Genomic DNA, 19,878 nt, shown 5'->3' on the forward strand with positions numbered 1-19,878 from the left:
TGGAAAAGAGAAGGTTTAGGTTAGATATTAGGAGAATCTTCCTTGCGAGGGCGGTGAGGCTCTGGCACTGAGCGCCCAGAGAAGCTGCGTTTGCCTTATGCCTAGAAATGTCCAATGGACGGGGCTGGGAGCAACCCGGGATAATGGAAGGGGTCCCTGCCCATGGGGCGGGGTGATTTTTGGGGTCACTTCCACCCAAACCCCCTGGATTCCCTGCGCAGTGCGTGCGCCAGTTGCGGGGCGTGCCGGGCGCTGCGCAGCGTGCGCAGCGCAGAGTGCGTACGCCGAGTGCGCAGCGCAGAGCGCAGCGGCCCCGCCCCCGGCCCGCCCGGATGACGGTGCGGGTTCTGCCGGAGCCATGAGCTACGACCGCGCCATCACCGTCTTCTCCCCGGACGGGCACCTCTTCCAGGTGGAGTACGCGCAGGAGGCGGTCAAGAAGGGCTCCACCGCGGTGAGTCGGCGGCCGCGGGGCCGGCGGGGCTGTGGCGGCGGGGCCGGGCCCGTGGCGGGGCTGGGCCGCGCTGCGCGCCCGGCCTGGCGGGCCCGGAGGCCGCGGGAGCCGCTGCGGGACATTCCCGGGGGGAGCCACGGTCCGTGGGGCTGCCCAGAGCCCCGAGCTGCCTGCGGTTCTCCGGCGGGGTGGCAGGCCCGGAGGGATCCTCTCTCAAACACAGATTGTGATATTCTGTGTTTGGGCACGAGGCAGAGTCCCGGGCATTGGGAACGCGTCGGTGGAAGCCCTTAGGAGTGCATTGCTTCTCCCGGCTTCCAGCTGTCCCAAGCTCAATGAAAGTTTTAATTCATTTAGGGGAGGAGAAGAAAAGTGTTAAATTGCAAATACCGTTGTATTAGTGATTGTAGTAAGTTCTAGCAATAGTAAGTTTTAATTTTAAAAAGTCATAACTGTATTAATAGTTGTAGTATGTTTTAATTGGCATTACCAAAAAGACAATATACCATCTTTGGGATGGGCATGAATATAACAAGATTTAGTGCCAAATAGATTCCTCGTTTTTTTCAGAAATTAAAAATACTGTGAAAGTGGAGACAGCTTGCAATATAAGCACCCATCTTGTCTCTTGTTGAGTTTAATGTTTTTGGAAACATTTGGAACATGCTGATTCCCGTGCCTCTGTAAGAAACAGTGGGAATGAAGGGGAAGGGTCAAAGGTTTTTTTTCCTCCCTGATGTTGGAAAAGCTGTATTCAAGGTATGAATTAGGAATTAAAGCAGTTACAGACAGAACATTTTGGCAGCTGTGGGTGTTACTTGGCCTGATCTTCAGTGCCTTGGGCTCTGGGTTGAGCAGTGCCACTGGACTAGTGGGGTGTTTGTGGCTGTGGAAACACTGATGGTGCTGTTGGAGTAAGGACAGCTGTAAGAGGAGCTGAGTCTGTCTCTTGGGAACCACAGGGATTTAGGTTGTTGTAAACTGATGATGAAACTGCACCCTGAAATGCATTGCAATTTTTGTTACATCAGTCCTGCCTCCGGGTTGAGTGGGAAATAAAATCCTGACTTCAAGCTGAGGTAATGGTTACAGAGTGGGGGTTTGTGCTTGGTTACTGCTCACTTGAGCAAAGTCTGCAGCTGTCAGGATTTTTGGACCTGGGTTAACTTTTTTACTTCTTCTTTTCATGCCTGGAAGGTTGGAGTAAGAGGGAAGGACATTGTTGTCCTTGGTGTGGAGAAGAAGTCAGTGGCCAAGCTGCAGGATGAGAGAACTGTCAGGAAGATCTGTGCCCTGGATGACAATGTCTGCATGGCTTTTGCAGGTACATGGTCCCTTCAGGGGTTTTGGCAGCTTTTGGTGTGTTTGTGGAATCTGAGAACACAAAATACAGGGTGTGACTGGCTGAGAACTGTGGGAGGCACAGTATTTCTACAGTAGCTTATTATTATTTTAATATGGAGAATTAGAGTGTCAGTGTCAATAATATTTTTAAGGGGAGATCTGATTTAACTGACTAAAACAACAGGGTTTAGGTTCAGTGTGCAGGAATGAGAGGCTCAGTTCTTTCTCCTGCCTTGCTCCCTTAGCCAGGGTCTGGGATATGTGCAGGGGTGCTCACAAACTTGAGGAAATTTCTCTAATAAAAATGAGGCTGCAAGTGAAAAATGGCAGCATGAGCTAAAAGTAAAATAAAAATTAAATTTCTTTCAATCTTTTTTTTAAAGGGTCACACTTTTGTCAGCTAACATCATGCTGCTGTAGCCTCATTAACTAGATGAGGTTTGCTGGGCAGATGAAACTGGACTGCATGAGGAATAATGTGTGTGAGAATAAGCACAGCAGATTAGCTGGGATATGGAATGCTGTCAGTAATAGTCCCATTACCTGGTTCAGAATTATGTGTCACCTAACTCACAAACATGGAAGCTGTAAACTGAATCCTTCGGTTATTTTTGTGCATTAACCACCTTCTGCTGCCTTACAAACGCTCTTGCCCAGCAAACCTCAGAGTTTGAGCTCTGCTTTGATTTTCCCTTGCTGTTGACACTGACCCTGTGGCCTTTTAGGGCCAGATTGGTGTTCTGAGGTGTTTTCATGACTCTGAGGCCACTCTGTCATTTCAGGGCTGACAGCTGATGCCAGGATAGTCATAAACAGAGCTCGGGTGGAGTGCCAGAGCCACAGGCTCACTGTGGAGGACCCTGTCACCGTGGAGTACATCACACGCTACATTGCCAGCCTCAAACAGGTACCTGGGGCTGCCCACAGCTGCTGGGGATGTGTCCTCACCTGGCAGAGGTGTTTTCTGTGCTCCTGTGTTAGCCTGTGCTATGCATTGTGTACAATTAGGTGTGTGACAGGTGGGACTAGAGTGTCACATGTGTAACATGAACCACCTGGAATATCTGACACTTCTTCAAACTGTGCAAATGTCTGTGCTCTGGCCTCACTCCACTTACCTGCTAAAAAACACACTGTAGGTTTTTATTGGGAATGGAAAAGAACAACTGAGTGCTGTTTGAGTTTTCACCCCCCCAAGATAAAGCAATTAGTTCTTGTAAGGCCTGCACATTTCCATGTGCCATGTCATGAGGAGCACCCTGCTCATCTCACTCCCACAACACTGGGCCTTGCTCACTGTCTGTTCTTATGGCTCCTGCAAAGCCATTGCAGGGATGGGTAAGAGGGGAGCAAAGTGGTGCAGTATTTAATATGTTTTGTGTTTGATAGTCATGAATTTAGAATGAATTGCAGCATCAAAATATGCCCAGCTGTGTTCTGTGAGAAAATTACTCATTTGCCAGTGTATTATTCAGTGATTTTTAGCCACCAGCGAGAATTAGAGAAAATTTAATTTACTTATGCACAGATGTGTTGGAGCAGTGGTGATGGTAATAATGTGATTGTTGTAATAATCACTGGTCTGTCAGAGCAAGGCACCACTTCCAGAGTTTCACTTTGTTCCTGTATCCAATCTCACTCACCCTGTTGCAAACACACCCGGCCCAGCTCCTGCTGTGCTGCTGTGGGTGTCAGCCCTCCTGGCCCTGGTGTGTGACATGGCAGTGACTTTGCTGGCAGTGTCCCAGGAGGGCTGTGACATGGCTCCAGTGGAACGTGCTCACAGCAGGAGCTGCCATGATTTCTTTCCTGTGGAATCAGTGCCAGTCATTGGTGAAAACTCTTCAGGTGTCCTCCTGGGATTTTTTGGCACACTGGGGCTTGCAGAGTTGGCTCTGGCTGCCTCAGTAGGTGGGGAGGTGCTTCTGGAAGCTGTAACCAGGTGTAGGAACAGGCTTGGACAGGAACCACCTCTCACCTGCCTGCCTCAGGGGCTCCGTGGGATACAGAGTCCTGACTAATGGAGAGAGCCAGCTAAAAGCAATTCTGGTGGCTGCAATTGCTCCAGAGTGTGCTTTGCAGCCTGGAAGCGTGTTCAGAAGTGCCTGAGATGTGTCCTTTGTGCTCAGAGGTACACACAGAGCAACGGCCGCAGGCCCTTCGGGATCTCCGCCCTCATCGTGGGCTTCGACTTCGATGGGACCCCCCGGCTGTACCAGACCGACCCCTCGGGCACCTACCATGCCTGGAAGGTGAGTGAATGGGGGCAGTCCCTGCTGCAAATGGAACATTTGTGAGTTCATGGCTCCTTTACAGTGGGATTGGGGTAGAGGAGCTCTCTGGCCAGATGGTGCTGTCTCACAGCTGCAGAAATCCTTAATGATCAAATGCCGAGAGTGGCCATCTGCAGTTCAGCTTTCCTTGGGAAGCCTTGTCCTGCTTTCAAAGAAAACCCAAAACCAACCCACCTGTGCCACCGTCCTTGTGTGTGACAGATTATGCAATTGTACAATTTTGTGTTCCTTTCTTACTCTGAATGAAATCTTTTTTAAACTCTCATTCATTTTCTTTTTCCCCTTAATGTTTCTAGGCTAATGCCATTGGCAGAGGAGCCAAATCTGTGCGTGAGTTCCTGGAGAAGAACTACACTGATGAGGCCATTGAAACGGATGATCTGACTATTAAACTTGTCATCAAGGCTCTTCTTGAGGTGAGGCTGCCTCACATCTCTTCTGTGACTTTTCACTGTCCAGATTCACTTCTTAGATGTGAATATGGGAAAATATTTGTGGATGTCCCAAGGAAATACTGCAAAGGATCTGTGAGAGCTGTTTACTGTAGGCTGTGGCTGTTGGATTGAATTCAAGGTTCAGAATATTTGGGGTAACAGTTTCCATAGTTTACACAGAACTTACCAGCAGCTCTGGGGAGGAATACAGACTTCAGTTCTGGGTGTTAACACAGATGCACCAGAGATGTGCTAAAGCACGTGCTGAATGTTTTATTTTTTAATTGAAGTTTAAGATACAGAAAATAGCACAGGTCAGGTGGTGGGGTTGGGGTGTTCTCCATCTGCCCAGGGCACTGGCACTGCTGTGAAGACCCTTCTGAGAGTTAGTGCTGCTGGTGCTGACAGCTTAAGAGCTAAGGAGTGAAATACACCCCCATCCATATCTATTCTCCTTCTAAAGAGACCTGAGGGGGGTTTGTTGGAGTGAATTCCTGGCCAGGCTCCTAAAGCTTCCCTGTGCCTCACACAGGTGGTGCAGTCTGGTGGGAAGAACATCGAGCTGGCAGTCATGAGACGGGAGCAGCCACTGAAGGTGAGGCTGTTGTTTGCTTCTCTCCCCTTGAGCCTGTCTCTGATACTGTCCTTGTTGATCTGCCTGCACTTAATCTCACATTTTGCACTGACAAATACTTCAGTTTATTCTTAGTGGCCAAGGAATGTTGTTGTGTCTGCAGCAGGTACCTGCTTTCAGATAAACAGCAGTTCTTCCCATGGCAGAACTAGGATCACTTCATGAGTGTCTCTTAAGTTTATTGGTATCCTGAGGGTCACCGATGTTTCTGTTTTAGATCCTAAACCCTGAAGAAATTGAGAAGTATGTGGCTGAAATTGAAAAGGAAAAGGAAGAAAATGAAAAGAAAAAACAGAAGAAAACATCATGATGAATGAAATGCACCTGCTTAGCTACTTCTTTTTAATTCGAGTGATGGGTTATTCTGTATAGACATGTAGGCATTCCAGTTACTCATACTGTGCTCTCTTGAGATATACAATAAACCTATTGATTTTTTTTTTAAAGCTGTTATTTAAAAAAAAAAAAAACCTGTCTGTTCCTTGGATTTTAATTACCCAGGATGATCTGGTTGGCTACAGAACAGCAGCAGTGACCCATTAAAGGACAGAGACTTTGCTTGCATTTTTTTCCCTGGACACTTCACTTTGTTTAATGCTTCTTTCTGCACACTCTCAGCTCTCAGAATGTCCCTTTTTTTTTTTTTTTTACTTTAAGCAGCTGTCTTGGGTGTTGTATTATGGTCTCAACATAACTAATATGGAGTTGGAGTTTTTATTCCCTAATGGGCACCTTTCAAGGTGAAAAGGCTGGGTCTGCCTTGCAGCAGCCTGTGAGTGTTTTACTGCTGAAGGACAGGACAGAGGGGGTTGTGTTTTGGGGGTCAGCATGAGAATGTGCTGCTGCAGGCACATGCTCAGGGCAGAGGTGCATGGCCTGGTGCTTCCAAGTCTGGTTCAGAGTAAAACATTGCTGGTGTGGTTCCCAGGGGGGATTTACGCACCAGGAGCTAAACCATAACTATAGCAAGTGTTACATACAACAGAGTTGTAGCTCCCTTCACTTTCTCCTCTGGTAATTTGCCCTCACATGCTTCCTCTCCTCTCCACCCCATGGTTTGAGATGTTTCCTCATTTCAGAGGAGCCTCAGGCCCCTCTCCACCTGAGCTCACACTCCCAAGTCTCAGTACTTGAAGCAATAGGAACAGGTGCTCTTTTATTGTAAAAGTTTCCCCATTTGTACCCACCAAGTGGGTAGAACCAAACTGCCCTGGGAAGTTTGGTTCAAGACTCTTCAGTCTTGCACACCCAGAGGGTGTGACAGGGGCAGAGCAGGGCTGGGCTGGCAGCAAGGGCTGAATGTGGCCCAGGAGCCTGCAAGGGGCAGCTCTGTACTCAAGCCCCTGCTCAGGGCACTGAGGGACTCCAGGGGTGCTCCAGGCAGCAGATCTCAGTGCTGGGCTCTCACACAGCCCAGAGCTGTTTACAGGGAAATGCTGCCCAGCAAAGTGTGGGCAGAGGATCCCACAGGAGTCAAGGCCAAGGAAGCAGCAGTGCTGCTGCTGCTCAGGGACACATCAGACCACAAGAGCCAGAGGAAGCATCCTGCAACACCAGGTTAATTTATCAGCCCTTGGGCTGAAACATTGAAGTGAAAAAAGCTGCACTTGGCTCCCTGCTCAAATTCCCACACTGGGAATTTTCCGTGGGGCAGGGCTGCAGCTGAGCCCCCAGTGCTGCTGAGGAAGAAGGGCTCACAGGTAACAAGCCCTGGGGCTCAGTCACACCCTCCAGCCCCCTCTGCTCCTGGACAGCACCTGGCTTCACACCAACTTCAGCAGTATCCAGGATGAGCTTATGCCTGGGATCTGAAGCTTTGCTGTGGAAACAAGGGAATCGATCCCACTCAACTGAAAAGGCACAGCGACATGTGAATAATGGTGATTACACAGGAGCAGTGAGGATTTCTCCCATCCTCTGCCAGGGCAGTGCAATTCCATCTCCACACTTAAGAGCCACAGTGGCTGCTTTGCCAGCAGCAGAATCAGAGGCAGAGCAGCTCTGAGTGAGGCATTTCAGCACAGGCCAGCTCAGAGGTGTGGGCCAGGGCCTGCAGCAGCAGCACTGGCTCCTGGGGAACCCCAGGGCCTCCCTCTGCAAGGCTGCTGTAACACCACCCTCATTAGGCTGAGTCCCAGCAGGGAACCAGGGCAACAGTACAATGTGCAGTGCCTGGATTTGGGTGTTTCAGCCTTTTTCCAGCACTGTAACACTGCCAGGTTTGCCAGAGCTCTGCAGCCAGGCTTTCTGCAGCTTGGATGGGAGCCCTGCAAGGACAGGTGCCAGAGGAGGTGTAGGGAGTGATGTAATGGAGCTATGTACAGAACAGAGGTGGAGGGAAACATTAAACATTTACATGTTTATTATAATTACAATTTACATTACTCCAAAGAGCAGCCCCACTGCTATGTTCTAATTCTCAGCAATAAAGTCCTACAAAAATAAATCCAAGCTTTTACAGTAACCTAGGTCAATGCATAACTAAAAAAACTTGAGCTATGTAAGGGGTTCAGTCATCAAGGTGCTTTTTCAACAAAATTCCCTACCAACCAAAAACGGGACACATGCCTATAGCAATTTAACCCACTTATTTCATGCAAACAAAGGTAACCCCTCCCTCCCAGCCCTCTCCCCACATACAGATTTTTAAAAACAAAAGAAAAACAACTAAACTATTTACAGTATGGGGGTATAGAGGAAAGAAATTAAACATGCCCATCTGTTAAGCTTCATTATATGGTCTCCCATCCCTAGTTGAATGAAAACATTCCAAAGAGTTCCACCACAGTCTACAGAGTACAGAGAACTGTTTGCATTTGGTGCTGCCTCCAGCGAGGTACAAACCGAGGCAAACAAGTCAGAGCTTCAGGTCTCCTTCCCAGACAGTCACTACTGCCAAAAACTCTGCACATGAGTGGGGACAGTCACTGCTCCCATCCCACATGGTGTCCCCACGCTCCAGCCAGGAGCTCCAAGCTCCAGGCATTCCCAGCACCCTGCAGCTCAAGGCAGAGCCACGGTCCTGTGGTACCTCCAGCCCAGCAGCAGCCCACAAACAGCTGTACAGTCAAACACTACTACATGATCAACACTCCAGTATTCCCAAGTGACAATATACACAACTCCTCTGCACCAGGAATCCATTTCTCCAGATACCAAGTGCTACTTCACACCTGCTGCCAAGATCCGTGAGACCAGCAGCACCAAAGGATCCATTTGGTTACTCAGAACAAACAAATTATAGCTGGTTTATTTCAAGTGAGCTTTGGTTCCGTGTTAAAACAGCATGATTTCTCTTCTCCAGGGTTCAGAAAAGGAGTCTGACTTTGAGCTTAGACTATAGCAGCCTTGAGAGACCCAGAAAGAAGAACCGTGTAAGTTAGTCTGCACTTGAAAAACACAAACAAAAAGAAAAGACACCCTGAAGAAGGTACCCCTGAACACATTCCCTCTTCCAAAAAATATTCCAGCAGACAGTGGCTGGTCCAAAGTAAGTCCAAAATATAAGCAGTAGTACATGAAATTCTGTCGCTTGAGCAGAGACAGTACACAATATGAACCATTTTCCCACGTTAGTGCAGCAGTTGGTTGTTTTCTTTTTATATACAGTTTCATTTTCTCAGGAGAGATGTTTGAACCTATTCAAAAAAAAGGTAGAATTAGATTTGATATTATGGGGCTCTTCTCCCAAGAAGAGAAATAGCAAAGCTCATACCCCTGTATCAGCTGAAATGCTTAGTTAGAAACCAAAAGCTGCTTGCTTGAGCTGAGCTTTTTCACAGAGAGGTGAGACCAAGAAATCAACATGTTAAACCACCCCTATCTCCTTCTACCCCTTAGAAATATTAATCAGATCCAACAAAGAAAAATTCTTGATAAATCCATGAGACTGGAGGGCAAAACAGACTGCACAGACAGTTCAGTCAAGGAGTAAGAGACAAACCTGGCTCAGAGAGAGTATTTACTCTTGCTAGAGCACTTGCCTCTGAAGTTACACTCTGCCAGTACCAGCTCTGTGAGTGGTTTGGTTTCTCCTTGCTGCTCCACTCCCCCTTCCACCTCGGAATCCACCTCGGAAGCTGCGGCCGCGAAGGAACCGCCCGGACACTCCGAAGGTCTCTGTATTGAGCTTCCTCTCCTCAGCCCACGTGGTGCGCCTGGAACTGAGCAAGGCCGAGCTCAGCTTCAGCACAAACATGAAAGAACCACCAGCCCACTCAGAGAGGAAGCCTCAAACCCCTGATTTAGTTGAGCTGCACTGCAACAGGCACCAGTTGCAGTGTGCCTGCTCTAACCCATCCCCTCTGCAGTCACAGAGCCAAGGAACCCCTCATGCTGACACCAAAGGGATGTCTCATTTCTCCAGGCACTTGATGGCATCAGTGGTGGCAGTGACAGCTGAAGCTTTCCCTTCATATTCCCAACATTTAACCTAATGCATTTCCACAGCCAGAGCTACCTCTCTGCCCCATCTCCAGGCTTAGCTCACTCCTGTGTGCCAGCTGCACCTTCAGTACAGCATGACCCTGACGCCTCTGCTCCCACAAGCCAGATAAGGAATTTGTTTAAAATCAATGGGTTCAAAGTCAGTACTGGGAAACAGAAATAGAAACTCCTCTATCATAGTTTAGGCAAGTGTATCATATCAGCTGAAATGCTTTTTTGTTTGATCCCACTGCATGAAGCTTGGTTCACATCACTTGTGAGCTACCAAATGCATGGCAACATTTCCTGTCTAAAGTCTATTCTAAAATTTTTAAGTAATTAAACCACATCATATAGATTATGTCTGAAATTTTATGCCTAAAATTCCATTTAAAAACCAAGCTTTTAAAAAACACTCACCTAGATTTCAGTTCTGAAGAAATGTTGTCAAAGAAAGACTTGGATTTATCATAGTAGCAGTTGGGCCCCAGCAGGTCCTCCTCTGCGTTACCATCATTGTTTTGGGTTGCCACTCCAGGGTCCCCTTTTTCTTCCCCCGTCTCTGCTTTGTCATCTGAGGATAATGAAATGTATTACACCTCCTTGAGGCACACACTGCAGAGCCATCTGTTCTCTTGCTCCCTCAAACAAAATTTGAGAGGTAATCATGCAGTTTCTCAAAACCAGTTTGTCTATGCAGTGTTTACTACTAGCTCAGCAATTCATATTTAATGAAGGCACAAACCTTTAAAGTTTAGTTTCTTCTTGAATTCTTTATCAAGCTCCTCTCTGTTGAATTGTGCATTTGCACTTTCAAAGTCAAAGTCACCTTCAAACTTTATTGTATTTTCCTTCACAGTAGTTGGTCTGTTTTGTCCTCTAGAACGGTTTCTGGTTCTCCTGTTTCCTGAAAGCAGGAGAGTTTAAACACTTGGTAATGCACAGGGAGGTTACATGGCTTGCTCAAGACCAGAGGAAACCAGGGATAGAACTCAGGAGTTTCTGGCTTCCAGTCCTGTGGTTAGGCCACACCTCTTTGAAAGCAACTTCTGATTTTGGCTGTAGAAGACACATTACAGCAACACTTTAACTTTCTGAGCAGCATTCCGGGATGTCAGTCTTACCACTAAGAGTGCACCCAACTTTCCTTCCAGTGTGCAGAGAGGAAGTCAGAACAAGCACTACAGCAAGAAAAGCTGAGGGAGGTGGGGGAAATTATCTGTCTGCTCTTCACCTGCAAACACAGCACTGTAATTAGCCTAAAACCCATCTTGATGGCAAAGAGGAAGTCTCAGAAAATCCACCAAAAGACTCATCTACCCACAAAGGGAGCTCATACTCTGTCTAGTTTCTGGTTTCCAACTGAGATGCTATCCACTCCTTTCTGGATAAGCTACAACCCATTTTACACACTAATTAATTTGAAGACCCAGGAGTCTGAAGTGTTGTTTCCTATCCTTTCACATTTTATTTGGGCAGAAACCTCTTTTAAATGCCACTTTCTTCTGGCCCATGTTTATACTGCCACTGAGAAATAAGAATTCTGCTCTATGGAGGTGAGTGTTCCATAGCTGCTGTCTGTTACAAAAGCTCTGAAAGTCTCAAACAGGCTGCCTCTCCCAGTAAATACACTTGAGGTTTCAGAGAAATCCAGTTGCTGCTGCCAAGTCACAGCATTGATTTTTATGACATACCTGCAACTTTCTAGAAAAGGCGCTAGAATTCTGTCCCTGGAATGTTCTGAACTTCTGCGATTCCAGAAGCTGTTTTGTTAGGGAAACATCTCTGGATGCCCAAAGCTTTCTCCCAGTCTTCTGTCAGTTAATCCTTCACTGAAGTTAACACCACTTGCCTTCACAGGCTGTTGAGACTGTTTAGCATCAGCTTAACCTACCCGATCTTCTCCTTTGAGGTCTTCTGTTTTCATCATTCACCTGTCCTTGGGTTTGCACAGGTGCTGCCTGAACTGTATCTACTGAACAAGAAGGATAAACTTTAAAGGAGCACAGGAGCAATCCCCAGGCAGCTCAGGGTGGCAGTGCCCCTTGGGAGGCTGCTCCAGCCCAGCTCAGGGCTGCAGCAGGGTGTACGTACCGCTGCCTTTGCCGTTGGCCGGCGGGACCTGCCGGGCGCTGCGCGGGATCCCCGCAGTCACCTTCCCTGGGGGCAGCTTTTGGGAGTTCATGCTGTCAACGGGGCCAGTCTGGACAGCCTGCTCTACCATGGGGCTTTTGCGGACTGGGTGGACAGAAGGAAAGCCAGCACCTGGAAAAAATCCCAATGACTGAGTGCCTCTCAGAAAATGAGCCAACACCATTCAAACCCTGCCCACTTCTAGGGAGAAACCATTTGGTCAGGAATGACTCAAAGCCTTGAGTGTGCATCTTTACAGGCTAAGTTTAAGTGGCACCAGGTAAGGCACCACTGCCATACAAGTCATGGCTCTCACATCCAGAGCCTCCGTTTCAGGAAATATACCCAAATATTTCTTAAACCAAATATTAAACAACCAAGCCAAGTCAGTCTCTCAGACAGTTTATACCAAAATCTAATTTCTACATTATGCAGGATTTTACTTTACATGGTAACTTTAAATCTGAAGCAAAAATTCACCATTTTGAAACTGTTCAACAAAGTTACCCCACTTTGTCAAAAAGTTTTTGCAGCAAAAGCTTAGGCACCTCAGCTATATCCCCTTTTGTAAGCTGCTTTTACAAGTCCTTCAACTTCATTGCTTATTGTTAGAGCTGTCAGACAAAGAAAACCTGAAACCAGACCAGGATCTCAAAGTTACCCTTTTAAATTCCTTCTTGGTCAAGGCCAAAGTGTTACCAAGACTTCTGATGCTCTTCCATCCAGGCTTATTTATTCACACTACAAAACACGTAAATACTTTTCATGGTTTGGTATACCTTACACCAATTATATTAAAAAGTGACAGTCTTCAGTACTCAGAAGAAACACTGCATTCTAGGTTTCATTAGAAGGTTTGGAGTACTACAGGTTCATGTAGTTATGCATAAGAACTGCTTGGAAGCAAACTTTAACTGAATATATTAAAAGAGCAAGAAAAGTGAAAAGCTGAAGAGTTCACACAAACCAAGCCACTGACACTTCTGGGTCACCCAAGTGCAACATGAGATATACCCAGTAGGTTACATCATGCAGGTTCCCAGTTAATGTATACCTGGAAAACTTGCAAGGAAGACAGACATATCCTAAGGATTATTGAGTAGGACAAAGCTGATGTGCAAGTTTAACATGAGAAAGTTTCAAAGTTTAGCCAGAGTATTGAGAAACTATGTACAGATAGATGGCCAAAAGCAGAGAGTAAGTAAAAAGCTTCATGCCAACACAAGCATACATGCTTAAGCTAAAACCAGATGAAACCAATTATCATGTTTAAATGCAGGCTGCACCTGGTCATCCTGCTCTGAGGAAGGTCAGTCTGGTATCTCAACCTTCTCTAAAGGTTTTACACACAGAAGCAAGCACCCAGAACCATGTTACCTCTGCTATTCAGGAATCATGCTTTACTAACTGGGAGTCTGGACAAGGTACAATGCCCCAGCATGCATGAAATCTACCCTGATGTTTCCTCAATTATAGAAAATACAACCAAATTTCTGATCAGCCTAAGTCTCCAACCAGAAGGCCAGCCACAACTGAAGCAGTGTGCTTCTTTTTCCAGAAAAGGCTGACCAATTCCTCACCCAAACCCTATAGTGACACATGTTCCTGGACAGGATGCAGCACATTAGCATCTCTAAACTTCATCCTTCTCCTGATACTTACACAAGAGGATCCACTCTCCTGGACTTTTCCTTTCTCCTGTCTCTATAACTGATACTGCTAGGACAGGAGCAATCACACTTCACATAATGAAAGGCAAAAAAAAAGCTGAAAACAAACTAGTTCTACTGGCATTACCCATATAAGCACTATCATTCTAGGAGGGGTTAACAAGAACAGTGTTTGCAAGTGCCATGCAGTTCTTCCAAATATTTGGAGTCCTCAAACTGCTGTTACCCTTGGAAGAGAGCTGATGGGGCTCTGAAGACATGTCAGGCTCTGAAACAGGTTGTGGAGACGGAGAAGAACTAGGGCTGGAAGCAGCTGCTGATGCTGGAGGGCTTACCAATTTCTCTAAAGAGATAGAGGGAAGAAGAGAGAGCAAAGATACATGGATAAGACAAGGTAGTGAAACATCTGAAGGACTTGGAAAGAGATACAAGATTCTCTAGAACAGCATTAGAGCAGCTTATTTACAGTCCTCTCTGGAAATACAAGTGCTTTTTAACATGTGGTGTGAGGTGGGTTAGGTTAGAAATTAACTGGCCTCAACTGTCAGGTAATCCCATTAATTTGAGAAAGAAACTTCAGCTATTTAGTTTGTTTCTTTCACGTGAGTGTGTGCACATGCAAATGAAACATAGGCCTCCTTGAAGTAAAACCATTGCACAAAGCTGTGAGCTGCTTATTCACTGCTCCTTGCAGCCTGGCACTTGGCAAGGAGTTTGGTGTTAGTTACTGTTATTTGCTTTCACAGCAGCTGCACACAAGACCATCCCTCTATTCTAGCAAGTAAAATTTGTACTTACCTAAACCTAAGGAAGCTGCATACTGCTGGCTAAGCAAAGAGCTGGCAGCAAGCTGGCTGTAAGGTGGCATACCTCTAAACGGGCTGTAAGGCACATGTGGCTGAAAGGATGATGTAGAGGCAGAGCCCAGTGAAGACTGTAACAAGACAAAGTACATTTCCATTTACAGCGTCCAGTAGTCAGCTTGCTTTGGCAGTGATTCTTTACTTCATGTACAACATTACTAAAGCTTAAGTAAATTCTGAGAAGGGTTAGTTTACCTCTTTATGATTTTCTGCATTCTCAGCTAGCTCTGGCTTTTGTTGACTGAGGTCTTAATGCTGCTGCTACTTTAAACATTACAACAAAATTCAGGATGCTTTAAATAATACAAAGATTCCTGGAGACACTGACTTGCCTTCATTTCTCTAAGTTTTTACCAAAATGCAGTCCTTCAACAGCAATCTCAGCTTTTTACCAACACTTGAGGCTAACTTACTTGGACAATGGCAGGATCTTGTGGCAGAGTATGCTGAGCTTTTGGAGGTTCACAGACAGTGATGTCTTTGATGTCACTTCCTCGGAATATAATGTACTCATAGATTTCTTCTCTGGGAGGAGCCGGTCTGTCTGTGGGCCGGTCCTCGGTCCCGAAGGATCGCACTGGAGCGTGGAAACGGTGACATTAGTGCAGAACGGCCACTGCAGCACTCTGCTAACTCACACCCATGCAATCAAACACTATTCCTTCAACACTTGCCATTTGTAACAACAACAACAGCTACTTCCAGAACCCTCCATCTCTTTCTCACGCACATCTGCTCCCTCAAATGCCAACTTTTTCAGCAGCCTGTGTAAACAGTTTTGTTTACATCAAGCTGTGAAGGTAAAGACCATAGACCAGCTGGAGTGAAGAATCCTACTCCAAACCCAAGGACTTCCCCACAGTGCTGCACCCTCCTTCCCCCCCCAGCAGCTGTCTCATGCAGGCATTCAGCTCCAGACAACTGCAGCAGACACAGGGGAGGCCCCTGAAGCAGCAAGGGGAAATCATAGAAGGCTTTAGAGCTCAAATCTGCACCTTTGGTTTCATACATTTATTATTATAAATACATTTTTATAAATGATAAAAAACTTCCTATTAAAACTCCCTCTCTACTCCAGTGTCACTGTTTTTATGATTAATGTGACTACAAAGCAAGCCATCAGTGATAAATCTAAGTGCTTAGGGAGGCTTTACTGAATGCCAGCTACCAGAATACTTGAACAGACACTAACCAGTAATGTCACACATCAGAGTGGGAAAAAAAAAAAAAAAAGACTTCAGCTGACAGTGGCAACCGCTAGGTAGAAGCATAAATTAATTTGAGCCATTAGGAAAGAAGAGGTCAGACTGGATTATTGGCACAGGAAAACAGATAGCACAGTTACATCACTGTGGCACTGACAGGTAAAAGCTTGAAATTTCAGCCACAAGTTACAGAAACTCCCAAGTTCACTGGGTGGCTGCTTTCTGCCTTTGAGAGGCACTCCCAGCTCAGATGAGCACCAGCACATACTGGCTTGATGCACATTTCTGCCAGTGGAAGAATTCTGTATTGGACTCCCTCAATTGCTTCTAAGAGGTTATCACAGAAACACTAAAACACCTCCACCAGGACAAGCCACTCTTCCTGTCACACAGATGGGGGCACCACATCCTCCCAGGAAAATGAGCACCAAAAGTGGATGCAGCAAAACTGGAGCATCCCCAGCACACCATGCTGCTCCTAACTTACAAGGAGTGTTGGCAGGTGTAGCAGGGATACTCCAGAGTCCTGTCCCAGGTGTATGCAGGGAGCTCACCTCACACCAGGCAGCACTAGTGCCACAAATGGCCTTCACCCTGTTAACACACAGTGAGCTCCAAGGAGCAGGTGAATGCCAGAATGTCCCTGTCACACTGCTCAGCACCTCAGCTTGCACCTAACAGGAGGGGCATCTTCACTGGCACAAGGACAAGCTGTCAGTCACTGCCTTTCAATGGCCATCTTCCATGAGTTCCTGGGGTAAATAACCTCTCCAAGTTATTTTAGATCTCCAGCTGCTGTTTGATCATATTACAGCTGTAACCCAGTCAACCAGAAGCAGATTATAAACTGAAAGCAATGCTTGTAGCCTTCTGGACATCAACTGTACCACTGATCTCTCTGTTCAAAATTAGATTATTACAGCTCATGGCAAGATGTACTAAAGGTATCCAGGGCTCCTGCAGGATTCCACAGCTAGCTTGGAAAGCACCATGATCAGCCCATCAACCTCCATATGGACAAACACAGGATCTGCAAAGCCCAAAGCTGCCCTTGCAGTTGGTCCCAAGGTTTTTAACAGGGAAGGTGGAAAGCCAAGTCCTTGCTGTAGACAAAACAGGGCTGGAGGGGTTGAGCTTGCCTGTCCCTGCACCTCAGGTGTTTAACTGTTTGTGGCACAGCACAGAGTGCAGCTAAAGTTCCTGTGGAGGTGGGAAGGGCTGTCTACCATGAGGTTACTGACAATTGTTGCAGATGAACAGAAAATCAATCCCACAGCACTGCAGCTCCTGGATTACAACACAGTTCCTACTCGTGTAGGGCTGTCGAGCTTAAGCTCTGAAGGGGCAGGAAGCACAGCAAGACCTACTGGAAAGCAGAGCTTACATGGATATTTTTTGTTCAAAAACTCCAATTTCTTCAGACTTCTACTTAAGGGGGAGCAGGTTCCTGACAGGACAGCAGTGGGTTTAAACTTCCTTTGTTTACAATTTAAGTTTAGCCTCTAACAAAACAGACAACTTTCTTGTAGTGATTAATTAAGCCCATGGAATCTCCAGCATTTAAGATTCTCTGCATGTATTGAGGTTTAACAAATATAAATCAACTGAAGTCAGCCTAGCTTCAAGTTAGAGGCTGAACTAGATTTCTTCCTGAGGTTTCTTTCAACTTAAATTTTTCTTTATGATAGAACTAAAGAGAATGGCACTTGTACTGCGCATGGAAGTGTTTAAACAGTGGCATCCAGGGTTTAACAACAATTTACCTGCAGTCTGGACAACTTCAACAGCACGTCAGTCATTCATAGCCCTTCTAGGGCCTCAGAGATCAAGTGTATTAAACCACTGACACCACAGAGGCAGTTGATACTGCCTTAACTAACTTCAACATTGTTGCTACATTTATAGCAAAGCAAAATTAGGTCAGAATTACAAAGTCTCTAAATTTGAAAAACCCCTCTGAGCTACTACAAAAAGCAGGGTTTGTGATATAAAGTTATGGAACAGCTCTTTAGGTAGGAAAAAATGTATTCCCCACCTACTACAACAACCACTTCATCAAAACTGAACACTGAGAAACCAATAAATACAGGAACTGCCAGAAATCTTATCCAGAGCATATAATGACTCACATCATAAAGCACTTTAATCACACATGCCTTTGAAACACACCAGCTCTGAAGAAGCAAGTGCAATGTGTAAGGCAGGACTATGTAAGGAACCATTTCTACTCGCTGCTGGGTCAAGGTGAAGACCTTCCTGCACCTTCAGGAAAGGAACTGCATCCTTACAGCAACCTCTCCAGTACTTTGAGCCAAGCACTAACACAAATAGCTCCATTTGTGCATTTAAATAAATGGCTACATTCCTAGAGAAAAAGTGAATTTGAGAAAACTCGCATTTTTAACTTCAGAAAGCACTCTAATGGGTGTTAAATAATGTCCAGCATCATATAAACATCATTATGCTGGGTAAACACTGGGGCACACGTTGCCTTGCGGGTAGTTGTGAATCTGGCAAGTCAGTGCCTCCTGCCAGCAAGGCAGCCTTTCAAAACAAAAAGTGTTTGTTTTGTGGACAACCCCGATGGCTGGCTGCAGGCAATGAAGAACGTGTGAACTTCTCAAAACAAGGAAGGACAAAACTCAGGGCAAGAAAACGCCGATGCACATTAGCTGAAGTAGCCAAGCTGGACTTGAAAAGCAGCACAGGAGTAAGTTCATGTTTGAGGGACTAAACAAGACAGGACAGGTTGTACTGAGGTGAAATACAGGAGTTCCTAGCACAGGTGACAACTGAACCCAAATGACACTGTTTCCAAGATAATGATCAGTATTTCTACAGGGAAACAATGCAAAGCCTCGCTGAGGAGCAGCAAGGTCGGCGAGCCAGACCCACGTGCAAGAGGCCCCCAGCGCTCTGGGCAGCAGCTCCCACCCTGCTCACCTGAGCAGAGTCCAGTTATCGAGCACGCAAGGAACAAAGACACAACAACAGCAACTGTTTTCCTCAGCGCCGGCCTGGGGCCCGAGCCGAGCACCGACACACAGCCGGGCACAGCCGGGCGAGGGGAACCGAACCACGCACAGCGATACCGAGCGTCACCTCCCCGCGTCTGACAATAGCAAAGGGAGCCAGCGCTGCCGGCAGCGCTTCTGCCCGGGAGCTCCCGGGGCGAGCCGAGGGCTGCTCAGCATCCCGGGCCCTGCCCGCCCCTCCGCCGCGGCCCCTGTCAGTGCTGACTCACGGAGAGCAGCAGCGCTCCGGACCCGGGGCTTCAGCCCCGCCGCAGCCCCGCGGGGCGGGCGGGCCCCGGGCGCGCTCATTGTTCGCGGCACGGCGGCCCCCGCCGCGTCCCCTCAGCCAGCGCCGGCCTAGGCCCGCCCGCGCCCCCCACAGGGCCCCGCCTCACCCTTGGCCAGCGCCACGGTGGAGTTCTCGGTGTCGATGGTGTAGAGGATGCCCTCATAGCGGATCTGCGCCTTGGAGATCAGGCTGATCTTGCTGCCGATGTAGGGGGTCCCCGAGCTCATGGCGGCGGCGGAGCCGGGGGAGGGGAAGGGGAGGGGGGTCCCAGAGCCGCGCGGAGCCGCCGCGCCGCCCACGCGCACTGCGGAGCCGGGACCCCGCCGCGCGCGCCTTATATAGGGCGGAGGGAGACGGGCCGGGGGGAGGCGGCGGGGGGCGTGATGCGGTACCGCGCATGCGCCGCGCGCTATTGACCAGACGGGAGAGACGGGGTCAGACGGGGAGGGGCGGAGGGGGAACACCCGGGGCCCGCGTCACGTGACCAACGCGGGCGAGGGTGCCACGTGCGCCGCGGGGCGGGGCGGGGCCAGGCGGGGCGGGGCGGGAGCGCGCGCGCACTTGGCTTCCCGCGCTGCCGCGGCTGAGGGGAGCGCGCGGGGAGGGGCGGGGGGCGGCTGAGGGCCCTCAGTGTCCCCCCTTGTGGCACTGAGGGCGGCTCTGTGACACTGAGGCCGTGCCACTGCCCCTCGTGTGGCTCCTCACCCCGTGTGTGGTACTGCCTCTCTACCGAGTGTCATTGCCCCTTTCCGCTGTCCTAGAGCTGCTGTCACACAGCGCAACGCGGGGAGAAGGAGACCATCGCCTTCCCCTCACGGATCAACCATGGCCGCCTCTGCCCAAGCCCCTTCTCCCTCCAGCAGAGCCGCGGGTGCCCGGCGGGCCCTGCCCCGTGCGGGTCGCCCCGCGCCTTTGTTCTGTGACCCGGCCCGGCTCGGCTCGCCCCGGGGCGGTCACCCCGTGCCAGGCTGCAGCTGGAGGATGGGGCCGCTCCGTGCGGTGTCCCCCGGGAACTCTCCGGCTCCCCGGCCATCTGCGGGTCAATGAGAGACAAGCGGCAGCATCTGGCAGCCATGGCCACGGAGGGGAGATCACTCGGCGGCCGGAGGCTGAGGGGAT

At 48.2% G+C, this 19,878-nt stretch overlaps 2 protein-coding genes across 5 annotated transcripts; one reads left to right on the plus strand and one right to left on the minus strand.

Annotated features, from left to right (window-relative positions):
• The first annotated feature begins 223 nt into the window (after positions 1–223).
• PSMA7 (proteasome 20S subunit alpha 7) lies at positions 224–5,724 on the plus strand. Its single transcript, XM_058814608.1, has 7 exons — positions 224–454; positions 1,652–1,778; positions 2,581–2,705; positions 3,928–4,050; positions 4,389–4,508; positions 5,059–5,121; positions 5,378–5,724. The coding sequence occupies exons 1-7, from the start codon at positions 359–361 to the stop codon at positions 5,468–5,470; spliced, it is 747 nt and encodes a 248-aa protein (XP_058670591.1). The 5' UTR covers positions 224–358; the 3' UTR covers positions 5,471–5,724.
• Positions 5,725–7,504: 1,780 nt separating this feature from the next.
• On the minus strand, positions 7,505–19,091 carry LSM14B (LSM family member 14B). Of its 4 annotated transcripts, none has more exons than XM_058814575.1 (10): positions 18,866–19,091; positions 14,665–14,828; positions 14,187–14,322; positions 13,615–13,731; positions 11,680–11,850; positions 11,480–11,557; positions 10,331–10,492; positions 10,006–10,159; positions 9,144–9,323; positions 7,505–8,798 (listed from the first exon to the last, which is right to left on the minus strand). In XM_058814575.1, the coding sequence occupies exons 1-9, from the start codon at positions 18,984–18,986 to the stop codon at positions 9,152–9,154; spliced, it is 1,275 nt and encodes a 424-aa protein (XP_058670558.1). In that variant the 5' UTR covers positions 18,987–19,091; the 3' UTR covers positions 7,505–8,798; positions 9,144–9,151. The 4 variants fall into 4 exon arrangements, with proteins under 4 accessions (XP_058670558.1, XP_058670557.1, XP_058670560.1 ...); XM_058814574.1 differs by having other exon boundaries at positions 11,480–11,560; XM_058814577.1 differs by lacking the exon at positions 13,615–13,731.
• Positions 19,092–19,878: the final 787 nt, after the last annotated feature.

Source organism: Ammospiza caudacuta, chromosome 15 (assembly GCF_027887145.1).
Source record: "Ammospiza caudacuta isolate bAmmCau1 chromosome 15, bAmmCau1.pri, whole genome shotgun sequence".
Classification (NCBI taxonomy): Eukaryota; Metazoa; Chordata; class Aves; order Passeriformes; family Passerellidae; genus Ammospiza; species Ammospiza caudacuta.